Raw genomic sequence first — 15,963 nt, 5'->3', positions numbered from 1 at the left:
CATGCATTGTAGAAATTTGACAGGCCAAAAATTGTTATGTTGCCTGAGGGCGACACTGTACCATAGAGGGTTAAATAGGTGTGTAAATTCATGCCTTATCACAATGTGAGAAAGAAAGGTCTAAACCAGACTGAACACATATGAACACATAAAAAAACTAAGTCAAAACTTTTCACACGGACATGACAAAAGTGACACGCACACGAAAAGAAACATGACAGAACTGTTTTTTGGGATTTTGTTTCCGCCCGTCAGAAATAAATTGACACACAGCTAAAGTTAGCTCGTCAGTTAGCCTGCCCCGGAGCAGCCTAGTTTAATGCTATAAGTTACCATGGTTACTGAGCGGCAAGTCACATAAGCCACTTTGATGGAACGCATCTCTCACTTAAATTAGCCAGACTTATCACAATAAGCCAGGTTTTTCCTTAATCCACCTTGATGGAACACCCCTCTGGATTTACAGGGAAATCCAAAACATATATTAATAAAACATGCACAAACAACACAATTCTAACACAATATAATAATCTAATATGTAAATATATTAAGCTACAAAATTCTAAATTAAATCATATCATTCATGCATGTTTTTATGTTCCTCATATTCAAAATTTGTGTTTTCTTGACTTGTTTTTTCTGATCCTGGTGAGGGTGCTGGACTTTTGTTTTGTTTTGTGTGTGTATTTCTTTGTCTCCACCTCCTGCACCTTCTCCCGCATCGCCATGAGTGGTCAGGCACACCTGCGATCAACTATGGATAAGGGGATGAAAAGTTAAATAGAGTGAAAGCCCAAGCAGATGGGCGTTACATTAAGGTGGATAAGGAAAAGCCTGGCTTATCTGATAAGTATCACTAATTTAAGTATGTGATCACTAAGTGTAATTTAAGTGTAGTTTGTGCGTTCCATCAAAGGGGCTTATGTGACTCCCCGCTCAGTAACCATGGTAACTTACTTACTGCCGCACTCACCTGCTCAGGGGCAGGCTAACTGACGAGCTAACTTTAGCTGTGTGTCAAATAATCCCCATCTGGTGGAAACAAAATCCCAAAAGACGGTTCCATAACGTTTCTGCTCACGAGTGCGTCACTTTTGTCATGTCTGTGCGGAAAGTTTCGACTTAGTTTTTTTTATGTTACATTCTGGTTTAGACCTTTTTTCTCTCAGTGTGACGAGGCATGAATTTACACACCTATTTCAGTAAATCCATTTTTTTTATTCATGCAACTTTTGTTTTGGTGTGAACACTTTATTTGAAAGTTCAACATTTTTAATTTAAGAAAAGTGTGCAAAAGTTTTGTAGTAATCCTTTATTCATTCATTTTGTTCTAGCTGTTAAGACAAAAAAAAACCCACATTAAATCCAGTCTAAAACATGACCTTCTGATGCTGTGGTAAAATGTATACTAACATCATTATCTAATTTATTTATTTCCAGCTTAATTGACTAAATTTTTAGCTTTTTGTCTCCAGATCGAGTTTTTGGTTTTCAGTTCCAATAGACGCTTGTAGATCGAGCTGACATCCTGTGAAAGAAAACGTGTCAAAGAGTAGCTGATCATGTAGTTGCCAATTATTATTTAATGTCTCAGTATCATAATTGCTGCTGCAGTAGTTGTTCCAGCTGTGTCCTGCAGCAAGGTGCATGGTTATACACAATCTGTAGAATGAAGATACAGCCCAAACATTATTACGTTTTCACTTGTCCAAGTCCTTTTTTGGCTGTTCAGATTTCTCCTGTTGAGATGTAACAGAATAATGAATAAAGGGCCATTCACCATGCCATCTCCCTGGCTCTGTTAATGGCAGCAGTATTGCCGGTTTTTGTGACGTCACTTGATATTCTTCATAAAGCTCCTTCAGCGCTGAATTTCATCACTTTTTGCGACATCTTATTGGCTGTTCCACGATCGTTTAATACGGGCTGCTTATATACTCCGCGATCGCGCACAGTGCCGGCTTGTATAGTCTGGGTTGAGTTAGCGTTGACTAGACATGCTGAGCTGAGTTAGTGGAACGGATTTAACCTGAAGTGTAAGTTGGTGTTAATTCTAACCAGGCTTTTTCAAAGAAGCCGCGGTTTGTTTAGCTGCATTAATAGAACATCCCCCTGCTTGGGCCTCCACTCTGTTAAACCTTATAATCCCCTAATCAGTAGATGATCGCAGGTGTCCCTGACCAGGCATGGCAACCTGGGAGGAGGTGCAGGAGGCGGTCCCCTTAAAGAAGACAAAGAAAAACACACAGAAACCAAAACACACACTCTTGCTGAAATTTTAAAGTGGCACCAAACAATCTATATCTGCTGGTAACCAGATTAACTGAATGATTAATTATTTGCATACATAACACCCCATAAATATTATATAAGTGCAGGTGTTGTGCAAATACTGAATCAGACTCTGAAAGACTGTTTTGATAAGTAAATGTGATTTTTCAGAGCATCGGTACTGGGGGTTTTTCCATCAACGCAGCTAAATAAAACAAACCGCGGCTTCTTTGTAAAAGCCTGGTTAGAATTAACACCAACTTTCACTTCAGGCTAGATCCGTTCCACTAACACAGCTCAGCCAAGGCTAGTCAACGTTAACTCAACCCAGACTATACAAGCCGGCATTGCAGAGTATATAAGCAGCCCGTATTAATCGATCGTGGAAAAACAGCGCTGATTTTTCCTCGCCGGCCGAGCCATGGTTACTGAGCGGCGAGCAAGGTTATTATAGTTAACGAAAACTAACGAAATAACGAAAACTAGAATTGAAAAAACATTTTCATTAACTGAAATAAAAATAAAAACTAGAGTTTTTAAAAAAACGATAACTAACTGAAACTGTATTGCATGGTTACAAAACTAACTAAAACTATAGTGGAAATGTCCTTAGTTTTTGTTTTTGTCAACTTTTTTCATTCATAATTCAGTGTTTCTATTTGAACATGCAACACATGGTGAATATGTGTTGATGAGACTTGGATGTCTACACTCCAACCAAAATTCAAAACAGTTAATAACCTTATTGGGGCTGAGATGGATAAACCAAAGGAAATAAAGGCAAAATTTATTATGACCACTTTGAATCTCGCACCCAACACATAGCCCATTACAAAAAAACAAACTTACACTAAAACTAATAAAAACTAAATTAAAACTAAGCATTTTCAAAAAATAAAAACTAAACTAAAACTAGAAAACTCACTCTTAAAACTAACTAAAACTAACTGAATTTGAAAACAAAAATCCACAACGAAATTAAAACTAAAACTAATGAAAAATCTCAAACTATTATAACCTTGGCGGCGAGTCACATAAGCCACTTTGATAGAACGCATCTCTCACTAACATTAGCAAGACTTATCACAATAAACCAGGTTTTTCCTTAATCCATCTTGATGGAACACCCCTCTGGAGTTACAGGGAAATCCAAAACATATATTAATAAAACATGCACAAACAACACAATTCTAACATAATATAATAATCTAATATATAAATATATCAAGCTACAAAATAGATTATAAATTAAATCATATCATTCATGCTCGTTTTTATGTTCCTCAGATTCAAAATGTGTGTTTTCTTGTCTCGTTTTTTTCTGATCCTGGTGAGGGTGTTTTTGGCCATTTATAAAAATTGTTCTTACCTAAGAGAAGAGAAAAAATAAGGGAACATTAGTGAATCCTGGAAATCAATAAGTACGAACTAAATAAGAATTCATTAAAACAAACAAAAATTAGAGGAAATTGTTGGTGTATTGCTTCCTGCGTGAGGCCCCGGCAGGCTGTGCAGTGAGGACACAAGCCTCATTTACAAGTGACTGCGATGTTTTTTTTTCTTTCTGTTTTCTTTTTTTTAAGGACAAGCATTCTTGATCTGGTTCCAGGGCCACACACACAATACACTCTGTCCCCCAATTACAATCATTTCCTGTAGCCATCATCAGCAGGGAAAAAAAGAGAACTCCTGCCCTCCTCTTAAAGGCAAAGCTGTAAAATGCATTTATGACTCGAAAGTTGGCTTCTAAAAACGGATTCCTCTATAGAGACAGTTAACACAGCAGCGGTGTGATAGCGCTTCTATCGAGCATTAAGAGCCATGAGACAGCGTGAAGATCTGAATCAAAGCACAGAGTGAAAACACGCTGCGGCTCCAGGTTGTCCTGAATGAAATCACTGAGTGCATCTTTACTGGGACGGCGCTGTGCGGTAATGACCAGCAGCCAAACGGTAATGGCTCGTAATGTTCCGAGCAAAATAGGGCAGCAATTCACTTTTCTTTTTTTCTTTTTTGTACAAGAACAAAAGTTCAAACAGCACTTTTGTTGTTTTTTTTTGTTCCCGATTTTGACTGATTTCAATGAGTGTATTTACTTTAGCTTCATCTACATCTGAACACAGATATTTGTTCTTACAGACTGGAGACATGAAGATTAGATTAATTCAGTTTATTTATATAATAATAATGATAATAATAATAGTAGTAGTAGTAATGATTAGATGCTTTATTCATATAGCACTTTTTTTTTTTTACAAAAAAGTTACAAAGTACTCATAAGAAGAAAATAGGTTGAAGAAATGATGAATAAAAGTGAAATTCAGGCCACAAACCCTGTGAAAGCACAATTATAAAAATAGGAGCTCACCAGTCTCATCTCCTCAGGGAGGTCGATCCACAGATTACACTTATATACTTATATAACCTTTTTTAATATCATTTTCAACAAAGACTTTAGTCAGTAGAAGTATAATATACAGTACATACATACGAATATTATATAAAAACAAATATCAGTTCTTTACTTTATCTTTTAGTTGATGTTCTACATTATCAGTTACATTTATCTACATTCAGAGATGCTCTGCTTTCCTTAGCTTCTAATTTTTTTACTTTCTTCTGACTGTTCTTCCTTCTTTTTCCCCCTTGTCTTTACCTCCATCATTCCTCTTTTTTTTGTTTCATTTTACTTTATTTAGTCTGTACTTATTGTTAAGAAAGAACAACGTATGTGTTTGTTTTAGGGTTGCATAAGATGCATGTGAAGACTCGTTTTCTCGGTTATATAGTAAGGGCTCACACACACACACACACACACAATGGTCAGATAACCATCAAGATGTTATGCCACGCGCTAGGGATCATCCGGGTGGGTACCTATAGAACATGGTGTGTGTGTGTGTGTGTGTGTGTGTGTGTGAGAGAGTGAGTATGTGAGTGTGTGTGTGTGTGTGTGTGTGTGTGTGTGTGTGTGTGTGTGTGTTTGTGTGAGAGTGAGTGTGTGTGTGTGTGTGTGTGTGTGTGTGCCAGTATCTGTACATTTGCAATTACACTCAGGAAATGTTTATTCATGTTTGATTGGGTGGGACCAGCCGGGACTCTGGGTACATTTAAACAAACTATTTCGACATCCTGTTTAAAGAGAGAGAGAGAGAGAGAGAGAGAGAGAGCTGAGGTGGATCGGCGGCCACTTATGTAAGACCCGATCTTGAGGCCCTTTTTTAAACTGATACTGGAGAGGAAACAAGGAGCCTGAGGTCAGTTTGAAAAACACAGAGTGTGAATATAGTTGGAAGGGCCACGGAGGCCTCCAGCTGCTGTGGGCGAACAGCTGAAGTAACTTTGCTGAATTCAGGTCAAACTAATCAGCTACAAGTCAAGTTGTAGTATGTGAAGAAGGATAAGAGCGAGAAACCCAAACCGACTTGGCCAACAATCTCTGACCTTGTGTCTTCTTCCAGAGAAATGACTCTAATGAGCTCCAGGAGGGAAACAAGTTTAATCTGGGAACAAGATGAAACTCTTTTTAGATATGTAGTTAACCCTTTATCAGGCGAAGAACTATATTTGGTAACTTCAGTGGATATCAAAGTGGGGTCGAGAAAAAAGTTGCAAATTTACTAGATTAAAGTGGCAAATCTACAAGAAAAAAAGTCACAGTTTTAAGAGATTTAAAGTGGTGAATCTGCGAGAAAAGTTGCTTTTTTCCCACTTCTTTCCCATAAATCTGTGACTTTTTTCCACGCAGATTTGCTACTTTAAATCTCTTAAATTTGCAACTTTTTTCTCAAAATATTTTTATTTTTTATTTTGGATATCTGCTGAAGTTACCAAATACGGTTCTTCGCCTGATAAAGGGTTAATAAGCCAACAACTTTCCCATGTGCTCATTTGTACATTTAAAATTCTGCATTCAGCATGATTGAAGTCAAAAAACAACAACACAATTTTCAAAATCTGATTTTATTTTTTATTTTATTTTTTTATTTGACAATGCAGTTAACATAGATACAGGACATGCATCCGATGTGCTGCATATAGAGATATAGCTCCAGCTAATTTTCAACTCCTGTCCCTAGTTGGGCTTTTACAACTACATACACAATCACAATACTATAAAAATCCAATATACAATTACCCCATCTAAAAAATAGAATAAAATTACAACCAATTACAATATACATTTACTCTGAGAAAAAAAAAAGTAATAAATAAAAAATAAACCCTGTATAAATATAGTTTAAGATCCTCATAAATCTATACAACAATAAGGAGAAGAGAAAGAAATAAAAGAGAGAAAAGGAAAAAAAAAAAAATAATAATTTTATGTTGGGGCTTTTGCATGTTTTTTGTATTGGAAATGTTAAAGTGAAAAAGTAAGAGTTAAAGTGAAAAAATAATTATCAGGTCTTATACAGTCATTGAAAAAATATAAGACCACCCTTGTTTTCTTCAATGTCTTGTTCATTTTAATGCCTGGTACAATTAAAGGTAGATTTGTTTGAACAAATGTAATGAAAACAACAAAAATAGCTGATGAAAGTTTAATTTAAGGGCTGATATCTAGACATTTTCCGTGGTTTTCTTGATAATGATTTTGGTTATTATCAAGAAAACCAAGGATTCAAAAACGGACAAAATAGCCAAAGACAATGGAGTACATTTTCTCTAGTACTATGATTAAGCACTAATTTGAGGTTCTTGTCCTAAACTGGACTGCAGCTTTAGTTACTTGATGGTAGTTTTATTTTATTCCTGTCCAGTGAAAACTATTTTATCTCCAGATGTGTTGATGATGATGAATTCATTTATTTTAGATTTATTTCATTTTTTACTTAGAGACACATGGTTCTACAAACAGATATAGAATATGATGCATTGCTGCAGATTAAATTACCAAACAGGATATAATGGAGTTAAATTGGCACAAACAAACATATACAGCAGTAAAATGCAACAAACACATTAATGCAGCAGGATTATTTATCCAAAAACACAATATATAACCATATATCCAAGTAAAACAATGACCAGGAACATTTTGTGTTGAATTTGACAGTCTGGCCCACTCAGTCTTCATTCAATTTTGTTTGTTTATAATGATTTTTTTTTTTTCATCATTAGATGAATCAGTTACAAACTATGCTGTTTTACAAAGGAGAAGGAATTGGGTTTATGACTTCCTATGGTTTTCTGTTTAGCATTAGTCACCTCTGTTTGGATTGTTTTCATTCGAGGAAGAGCAGAAAAAAGAGCAGGATTACAGGAATATTTCCCTGATTGTGAAATAAAAAACAGGATAATGGAAACTTTTCTTACCCAGAAATGATGTGACTCTTGGGGAAACCACCTGCTTTCCTGTTCCTCCGCGTCATTTCTGATAAATATGGCAATTGTCTTTGGCTATTTTGTCCGTTTTTGAATCGTTTTCTTGATAATAAACAAAATCATTATCAAGAAAACCATGGAAACCATGGACCTCATTAAATCCCTGAGTGACGTATACTCAACACCCTGGTGTGGTGGTCATGTGACTGTGGCAGGAAGTGACTTCTCAAAAAGTATGTGTCTGACTGGAAACAGAAATGTGAAAAAGGAGCTAATTTCAAAAAGCTTATTTTTTGTTACTAGGCTAAATTTAAACCCAGTTAACAATTCTCATACCTTAATATGGTGTCCTTTATTGCATTTAACCCTATTAGGGTTTGTTATTTGTTTTTACATATTATTTTTTTTTTTTTAATTATCTTTTTTATTGATTCCACATATCAACATTCCATCGACATTTTACATGTGCTGTACAATTTTCCAACATTAGTAGAATAGTCACATACTTCTCCACCAGGGAGCAGAGACATAGTTTGACACAAATTATCAAGTAAAGTTACCGAAGAAGTAAAATTAAACCTTTTTCCACAACTCTCCTTGTTTTCATACCTCTCTTGCATCGTCCCTTTTTCTCCCGTTGGAGGGTAAACATATCAAATAAACATATGAACAATGAACAAGTTTGTAGCCTGAACCAAGGGGGTCAATAATCTAAAATACACAGTTGTTTTTACATATTAATGATTTATTATTATTTTGTTACTTAAAAACAAATCTGAAAAATAATTTGTTGTTAATCACTATTAATGTCACAATTTTAATATATGTTGTGGAGATGCAAAGAAAAAGGCAAATTTGTGTTTCTGTAAGCAGAAACGGTGTTGAGTTTATTTATATTAAAATAAGAAATATCATAAAAAGAATTACCATAAACACCCAATGTGACATATATGTCACATCACAGATCTCTGACATTTAAAAAAAAAAACATCATAAATGTATTCTATGTGGTCCACTTGGTCTCTGGTATATCCCCCATAATTTCCTTTCAAGGATAAATAGGTCTGGGTTCTTATGGGTTAAAACTTTTATGAGCTATTTTTGAATCAAACAATTGAACCTTTAGTTGTACCAGGCATTAAAATGAACAAATAGTTGAAGAAAACAAGGGTGGTCTAATATTTTTTCCATGACTGTATTTGACCTGATCATTATTTTTTCACTTAAACATTTCCAACACGAAAAACACATAGGCAAAATGTATTATGACCTCTTTGAATCTCGCACCCAACACATAGCCCATTACATAAAAACTAAAACTAATAAAAACTAAACTAAAACTAAGCATTTTAAAAAAAAAACAAAAAAACTAGCAAACTCATTCTAAAAACTAATTAAAACTAACTGAATCTGAAAACAACAATTCACAACAAAATTAAAAATAAAACTAATGAAAAATCTAAAACTATTATAACCTTGGCTGGATGATGAGAATGACACATGTGAGAAAGAGGATGAACATACAATGGCTCAGACGGACTGCTGCTGGTTCCTTATATAAGGAGCTGTTTATATCACGACCCCCCCAACACTCTCTCTCTCTCTCTCTCTCTCTCTCTCTCTCTCTCTCTCTCTTATTTCCTATATGAAGAAAGCAAACTGGAATTCAGGAAGGGGGCCATTTTCCCCCGGAGCCCATTTTCAGTACCAAGAGAATAGAGCTCAGAGGGCGCGGTATAGGGTGTGTGTCTGTGTGTGTGTTTCACAGGAAGTGGAGACAATCAATGTCGACCACATAGTTGTGTATTTCATGTGTTTTTTCACCGAGGGGATTCTATGAGACGTAAAATTATGCAGAAATTCACATTTGTAATTGTGTTAATCTCTCCCTGCTTCATAAACACTCAGCTATGTCTCAATTAGACAAAGTGATATGGGGGAAAATAATTCTATTAAACACTTTATGGGTGTGAGTATGTCATAGTATTTACTAAATGAACAAAAGCATTTAAAAAATGTTTTACAGAAACAAAATAGTACTTTCCTTATGCCCACGGACGTTAAAGATCTCAGGAATCTTTTTGACAAATTCTTTCAAAGTTATGTTTTAGAAATTAAAATGACTAATGACCACTTCATGATGAGCTTATTTGAAGTAATTTCAGCAATAATTTTTTCAAGATTAAGTTGTGGTTTTTCCTAAAAACATGTGTAAAAATAATTATGTCAGCAAATTAATTTCCTGCTGAAGTTAACATTGGATTCATAACTTTACTTATTTGTTAAAATTCAAGGATTTTAACATTGAAACGTCCATTCAAAAATATAATACTTACTTGTTTGATAATTATGCTCAATTTTTCCTTGTCTAATGCATACATCATGCCTGTCTGTTAATTTCCTCTTAACCCATTTACGCCTGTAAAAAATGCCTGTAAAACCTCTGGGCAATTTTGAAAGAATCCCCTAAAACCTGAAGTTTTTCTGGAAATTCAAAAGAAGATTTTTCAGCCTCTGTAGCAGATAGAAATGAAATTCAAAAAGTATTTGAGAGCTTATACCCGTGGCTTGTATTTGTCCAAACCTTCAATAAAGTTTTTTAAAAAATCAACAAACTCAGCAAATGTTACATTTGACTGAATAAAAATCCTATTCATAATACTAATACATGCCTATTAGCAAGATGCAAACATGATATGACCATTGGAAGAAATAGACATAATTCTCATTTGCCTACTGTAATAATAATAATAAAAATTATCATAATAATAATAATAAGTAATAATAATACATTTTATATATTGCACTTTTCAGGGTACACAACGACGTATAAAGTAATATAAGACATAAACAGTCATGATTTCTTATATCATCATCACAATCAATTAGTATTATTATTGTTATTATCTCCGGATGGCCACAAATCTGTCTGTTCTTCTGTGAAAATATGTGATCTAAAAACATATTCCTCATCCATAAATCCCGGTTGATTGGTTCCGAGGGTTCAAAGTCGGATCAGCAATAAAATCATCGGCGCTGTTTTCATCAAGATCGCTTCCTTCACTTACTTCTGAGCTCCTCCGCTATAGTCGTCTTCCTCCATGATTTCAAAGTTCTGGAAAAGTCCCATGATGCATTGCGACACTCCCGCATGTATTCTGATGCATTTCATTGGCCAAGAGACTGAAAATAAGTGGAAAAAACTACAAACACTACAAAACGACGTATCCGCTTTCCCAGCTTTGGTAGAATAACGCAACAGCACTACCGGTTTTAATGGTTGAAATGCGGTAATGCTTTCCCGGCTGAAATGGGTTAATGAAGTTTTATTAATATATTTGGAGCTTTAGAAATTCTGTGAACTGTCTCCTGTATTTTCAAGTCAGTGGTCTTTCTTTTGTTTGAAAGTAACGTCAGATATTTGTTGAACATTTTGATGGACATAAGTGTAAAACGTGTCTCAAACCACACACGGCTGTATCTTCTGGTTAAATGTGAGTGTCTGTCCCTCTGTCTGCAGGACCGGCTGTTCTTCGTGATGGAGTACGTTAACGGAGGCGACCTGATGTTTCAGATTCAGCGATCGAGGAAGTTCGACGAGGCAAGATCTCGTTTTTATGCGGCCGAGGTCACGTCCGCTCTGATGTTCCTGCACCGGCACGGAGTCATATACAGGTAACACACATTACATATGCATTCATTAGGGGTGTGATGATACTCTCAGCTCACGAGAATGAGACACGATATTGGGTTCACGAGAACAAGACGAGACGAGATTTTAAGAAAACTACAATATGACTGGACCAACAGACTTTTATTTAACCGAGTTGCACGTGCATTTTGCATGTTTTTTTATAACTCTTTACATGCATGATGTAGGCATGAGCTTCTTCCTTCTTCTTCCATAAATTGAAACTAAAATTTATAAAAGTTAAAATAAGATAAATAAAATAAAATATTTCTTTCTTTTTTTCAAGTGCAAACAATATGAGCCGTGTTTCGTTTAGAGTGGCCACCGGTAAAGTCTCAGGCCACGCCCTCTCAAATGTCCGCTCACTCTGCGTGTCTCCATTACAAAAAGGCTCCAGAGGGATTTAGAGACTCTGAAGGTGACGTATGGTTTTCAGTCGTCGCGTAATTGCTTAGTAACAGTTTCGACCATGATCACATAAGTGATGGATTAAACACAGGAGACGCAACTGTGGCTGCCGTCGATAACTGTGCACAACATCAGCAGCTGATCATAAACAAAGCAGCATGGCTTATTATGTACAGAGTCTCCGCTGATCATAAACATAGTGATCGTGAATTAACCGGCATCGCTAACTGTGCACAGAGTGTCTGGTGCTTGTTGTAAACGAACAGAGATCACTAAGTGAACACCTCCTGCACATACACACTGTACTGCTACAGAGCTAACTGTTAGCCTGTTAGCAATTTGCAGACTCTGGCTCTGCAGCTGGGAGGGACTGCTGCAGGAGGACTGTGCCTCTTCGATTCGCTGCTTCTCCTCCTTCTCCTCCTCTTCTTTTTTTCCTTTTCCTGCCCCCACAGGTCACAAATAGAAGTTTGGATAACTCACAAATCTCGTGAGACAAATATTTAACGCGACATATCATCGAGTTTAATTTCACGAGATCTTGTGCCACGAGACACCCCTAGCATTCAGACATTCATTGATTACTTTGTAATTTCCAGATTTGTACTGATGCAACTGGGATTTTTCCCATTCATGCAGAGGTGCCACGTTAAATATTCTGCTGCACTTTTGCACCTTTCAGTTCTTTGCACACTTGAGTTAAAGCAGAAGTTTGAACTCTGTCCCTTTAATGGCTTCCTACACTGTGAAGCATGAACATTCTGCTTATTTGATTTAGTGCTTCCCACTGTGATATGCCTCTCCATTACAGGGCATATAAAGAAAATAAGCACTAAGTTCCACTCCCAGTATTAATGAAGAGACAGATTCTAAACATAGAACTGAAGTGCACTTTTCAGTGCTAAAGAACTCATCTTGTCATCTGTGTTCTTTTGAAACACTGCAGGGCATAAAAGTGTTGAATAACCTAAAATAAGAAGCTTGCCTCTTTCCTTTATCAAGCCTAAATGTATTTTTTAAATAATAATAATAATAATGTCCTGGCTGGGTCTGTGGACAGGTACCAGGCCCTGCAACATTTGCTCCTAGTAAGGCTGGGCGATATGGCTCTAAAGACATCACCATACATCAGGGTGGTTTTGCAATAAAGATCATCTGACGATATGACAAAATTCTGAAAAATATCTATTAAATATGATTATTTTCAAGTGCCAATTTCAAACATCGACTCTTAAGTGCAAAATAATAATAATAATAAATAATAATAATAAAAATAATTCTGCAAATGTCAGTGCTGGAATGTTACTACATACATTTACTGAAGCATGTCTACTTAACTTGAGTATTTATATTTATATTTCTACTGTACTGCATTTTAAAGGCAAATATTGTATATTTTTACTCCAAAACATTTAGCTGCCAGCTTTAGCTACTTTACACATCAAGATTTAACATAAACAACGTGATTTGGTAACACTTTACAATAACCATCTAAGTAATGTTTATAGATGGTTTATAAACCAATTATTAACCATTTACAAAGTGATATACATATTTAATCTTTAAATGTTTTCAAACAATTTCTTAAAGGTATATGAATCATTTTGAAATAATTTACATACTTAACATTGGTGTTAAAAATGATATACTGAGTGCAAAACTATTAATAAACTAATAATTATAATGTAATTGTTTGCTAATGGTAAAGTAACTATCAACTTACATTAATATACCATCTAATTGCCATTTATAAATGATAGTATAGTAAATTATTTAATGATTTGTTGTTCAGTGACCTTGGGCGTTTGAAAGGTGCTTATTAATAAAATGGATTATTATTATTATTATTATTATTAGTTCAACATTAATACATTTTCTATTTACCATTCTAAATGGCCTATAAACAGTTTATAAATGATGATTAAACATTAATAAACTATCTGTTTACTATTTGTAAATGGTCTATTTACCATTTATCAATGATGGTTATTGTAAAATGTTACCTGTGATTTTATAAATTAAACCACATAAAAGTATATTAAGTATGTATAATGAGCCCTACCTGGATGACAGTAAAACGCTGCTTACATAAATGCATCAGAAATAATTATCCAATAATATATATAGAATATATATAATAATCAGAGTGGGGTCATTCATTTTGTTGCTGGAACTTTTGAACTTTAACTTGCAATGATTTGACATCACTGATATGACAATGATATGAATACCTACATGAACTTTACGGGCTGTTTTTGGTGAATATCTTATTTTTATTGCAGTTTGTGCGGCATGTTTTCTCATCGCTTCTTGTCATGCACCCCGAACAGTAATATACAGTACAGGCCAAAAGTTTGGACACACCTTCTCATTCAATGCGTTTCCTTTATTTTCATGACTATTGACATTGTAAAATCATCAAAACTATTAATGAACACATGTGGAATTATGTACTTAACAAAAAAGTGTTAAATAACTGAAAACATGTCTTATATTCTAGTAAGCAAAGGGTGGCTACTTTGAGGAATCTAAAATACAAGACATGTTTTCAGTTATTTCACACTTTTTTTGTTAAGTACATAATTCCATATGTGTTCATTCATAGTTTTGATGCCTTCAGTGAGAATGTACAATGTAAATAGTCATGAAAATAAAGAAAATGTATTGAATGAGAAGGTGTGTCCAAACTTTTGGCCTGTACTGTGCATTATATATACAGTATCTGTCAGTCAGTCCATCTCTTGAGCCTGAACTATCTCTGTTATAATAATTCAGGAAGCTGCCTGACAGAGGAGCTAATTTGAACACAAAGTGCTGCTTGTTGTTTGGCGTTCATGGAATGCTCCTGTATTCAATCACACTGAAAAAAAAAGCGTAATATTCCTTCCAGGTTAAATAATTCTCTCATTATGAAACCCGTTGACCCTGGAAGGGCTCTGTGTTCATGTGAAGGTCCAGATTACCTCACTGTCCCTCTGCTTCAGGTACTATTATCTGTCTGTGTGGACTCTTCAGACATAATATCATTGTTAACCAACAGCAAACAACAGCTGCTCCCACAAAAGCAGCACGCTGCTCGAATCATAACACCATTGTGATGGATGCAAGCTCAGTGCAGGCTCAGACTGGGTGCTCACAGAAATAGCTGATGGGAGAAAATAAGGTCGTCTTTCCGGTGTTTTCTCTTTACCAATCTGAGGTTTTGATTTGGGGTTTAGATTCTCATGCAATGTGCGTGTGTGTAGATATGTGTGTTCACGCTGCATCGTCTGTGTCTTGTTAGGATGATGAGGACTGTTTATGCTGCATGTTTGTGTGATTTTGTTTATAGCATTTTCTTTCCTGTTCACCTGTTTTATCCTCTCATTTACAAGGTGTTTACCAAAAACATGAATAAGCACACATGTTTCAATACGTTCGGACCCAAACAGACATAATGCATTCAGGTTGCCTTGTTTTCACTGCAATATATAAAATCTATATCAATTTATAAGTCCTGCAGCTCTATGGAATCAGCAAAATCATGGCTAGACGTGGGAGCAACTCAAACATGTCTCTCTGCATGCTCTTATGACATAAATCATAAAAGTTGAATTTCCACAAGTGTCCACATATGTTGCAAATGTTAAAAAAAAAAAACAGTTCTCTCCACATATTGTACATATTGAAGTATTGTCATGTTTCCAGCCTCTTCTGTCCTCTCCTCTCTGCTCTGTGTAAACAGATTTCCACTGAATATGTATCACGAGCCCGTTTGTTTCGTCTCAGCAGAATCAATCATGGCTTCACAGTGTTGCCGAGGAGCAGAATTTAATGTTTTCAACAGGATCTTGTTAGTGCAAGCACTTTTTTTTTTGACACGTTTTGAATGACACATGTAGAATAAAGTGATTCTGACAGAAATATCACTACTTTAAGCTTTTTATTGGACACTTTTTCTAACAGAATCTTTTGTAACCTATGATCCATTCAAGAACTGTTGGAAAGTTCAAATTTAAACAATAATGCCTGTTTTACAGTTTCTTTCTATGATAAACAGTGTATTTTTGGCGATAACATTTAGATCCTGCTGGGGTTCAGGAGGGTCGAGTTGGGAGCTGGGGAATAAACGCCACAGAGATGAGAAAAAATCATACAACTAAAAGGGAAAATCTGGCCCAGAGTGTTTTGTAGAATTAAGTGATCCTGACAGAAATATCATAATATTTAAGCTTTGTTTTGGAGTCATTTTCTAATGGAAACTTTTGTAAGCTATGACATGGGAA

The 15,963-nt window shown here is 35.4% G+C and overlaps 1 protein-coding gene across 1 annotated transcript in view; it reads left to right on the top strand.

The window, feature by feature from the left end:
• The window catches only part of LOC131993246 (protein kinase C epsilon type-like), a 113,308-nt gene that overhangs the window by 78,062 nt on the left and 19,283 nt on the right, over positions 1-15,963 (top strand). The window contains exon 11 of the mRNA XM_059359051.1: positions 11,120-11,274. Within this exon, the coding sequence (XP_059215034.1) occupies positions 11,120-11,274 (155 nt within the window). The remainder of the gene's footprint in view (positions 1-11,119; positions 11,275-15,963) is intronic.

Source organism: Centropristis striata, chromosome 20 (genome assembly GCF_030273125.1).
Source record: "Centropristis striata isolate RG_2023a ecotype Rhode Island chromosome 20, C.striata_1.0, whole genome shotgun sequence".
Classification (NCBI taxonomy): Eukaryota; Metazoa; Chordata; class Actinopteri; order Perciformes; family Serranidae; genus Centropristis; species Centropristis striata.
The sequence above is the reverse complement of the archived record's forward strand: the minus strand, read 5'-3'. Positions and strand labels throughout refer to the sequence as shown.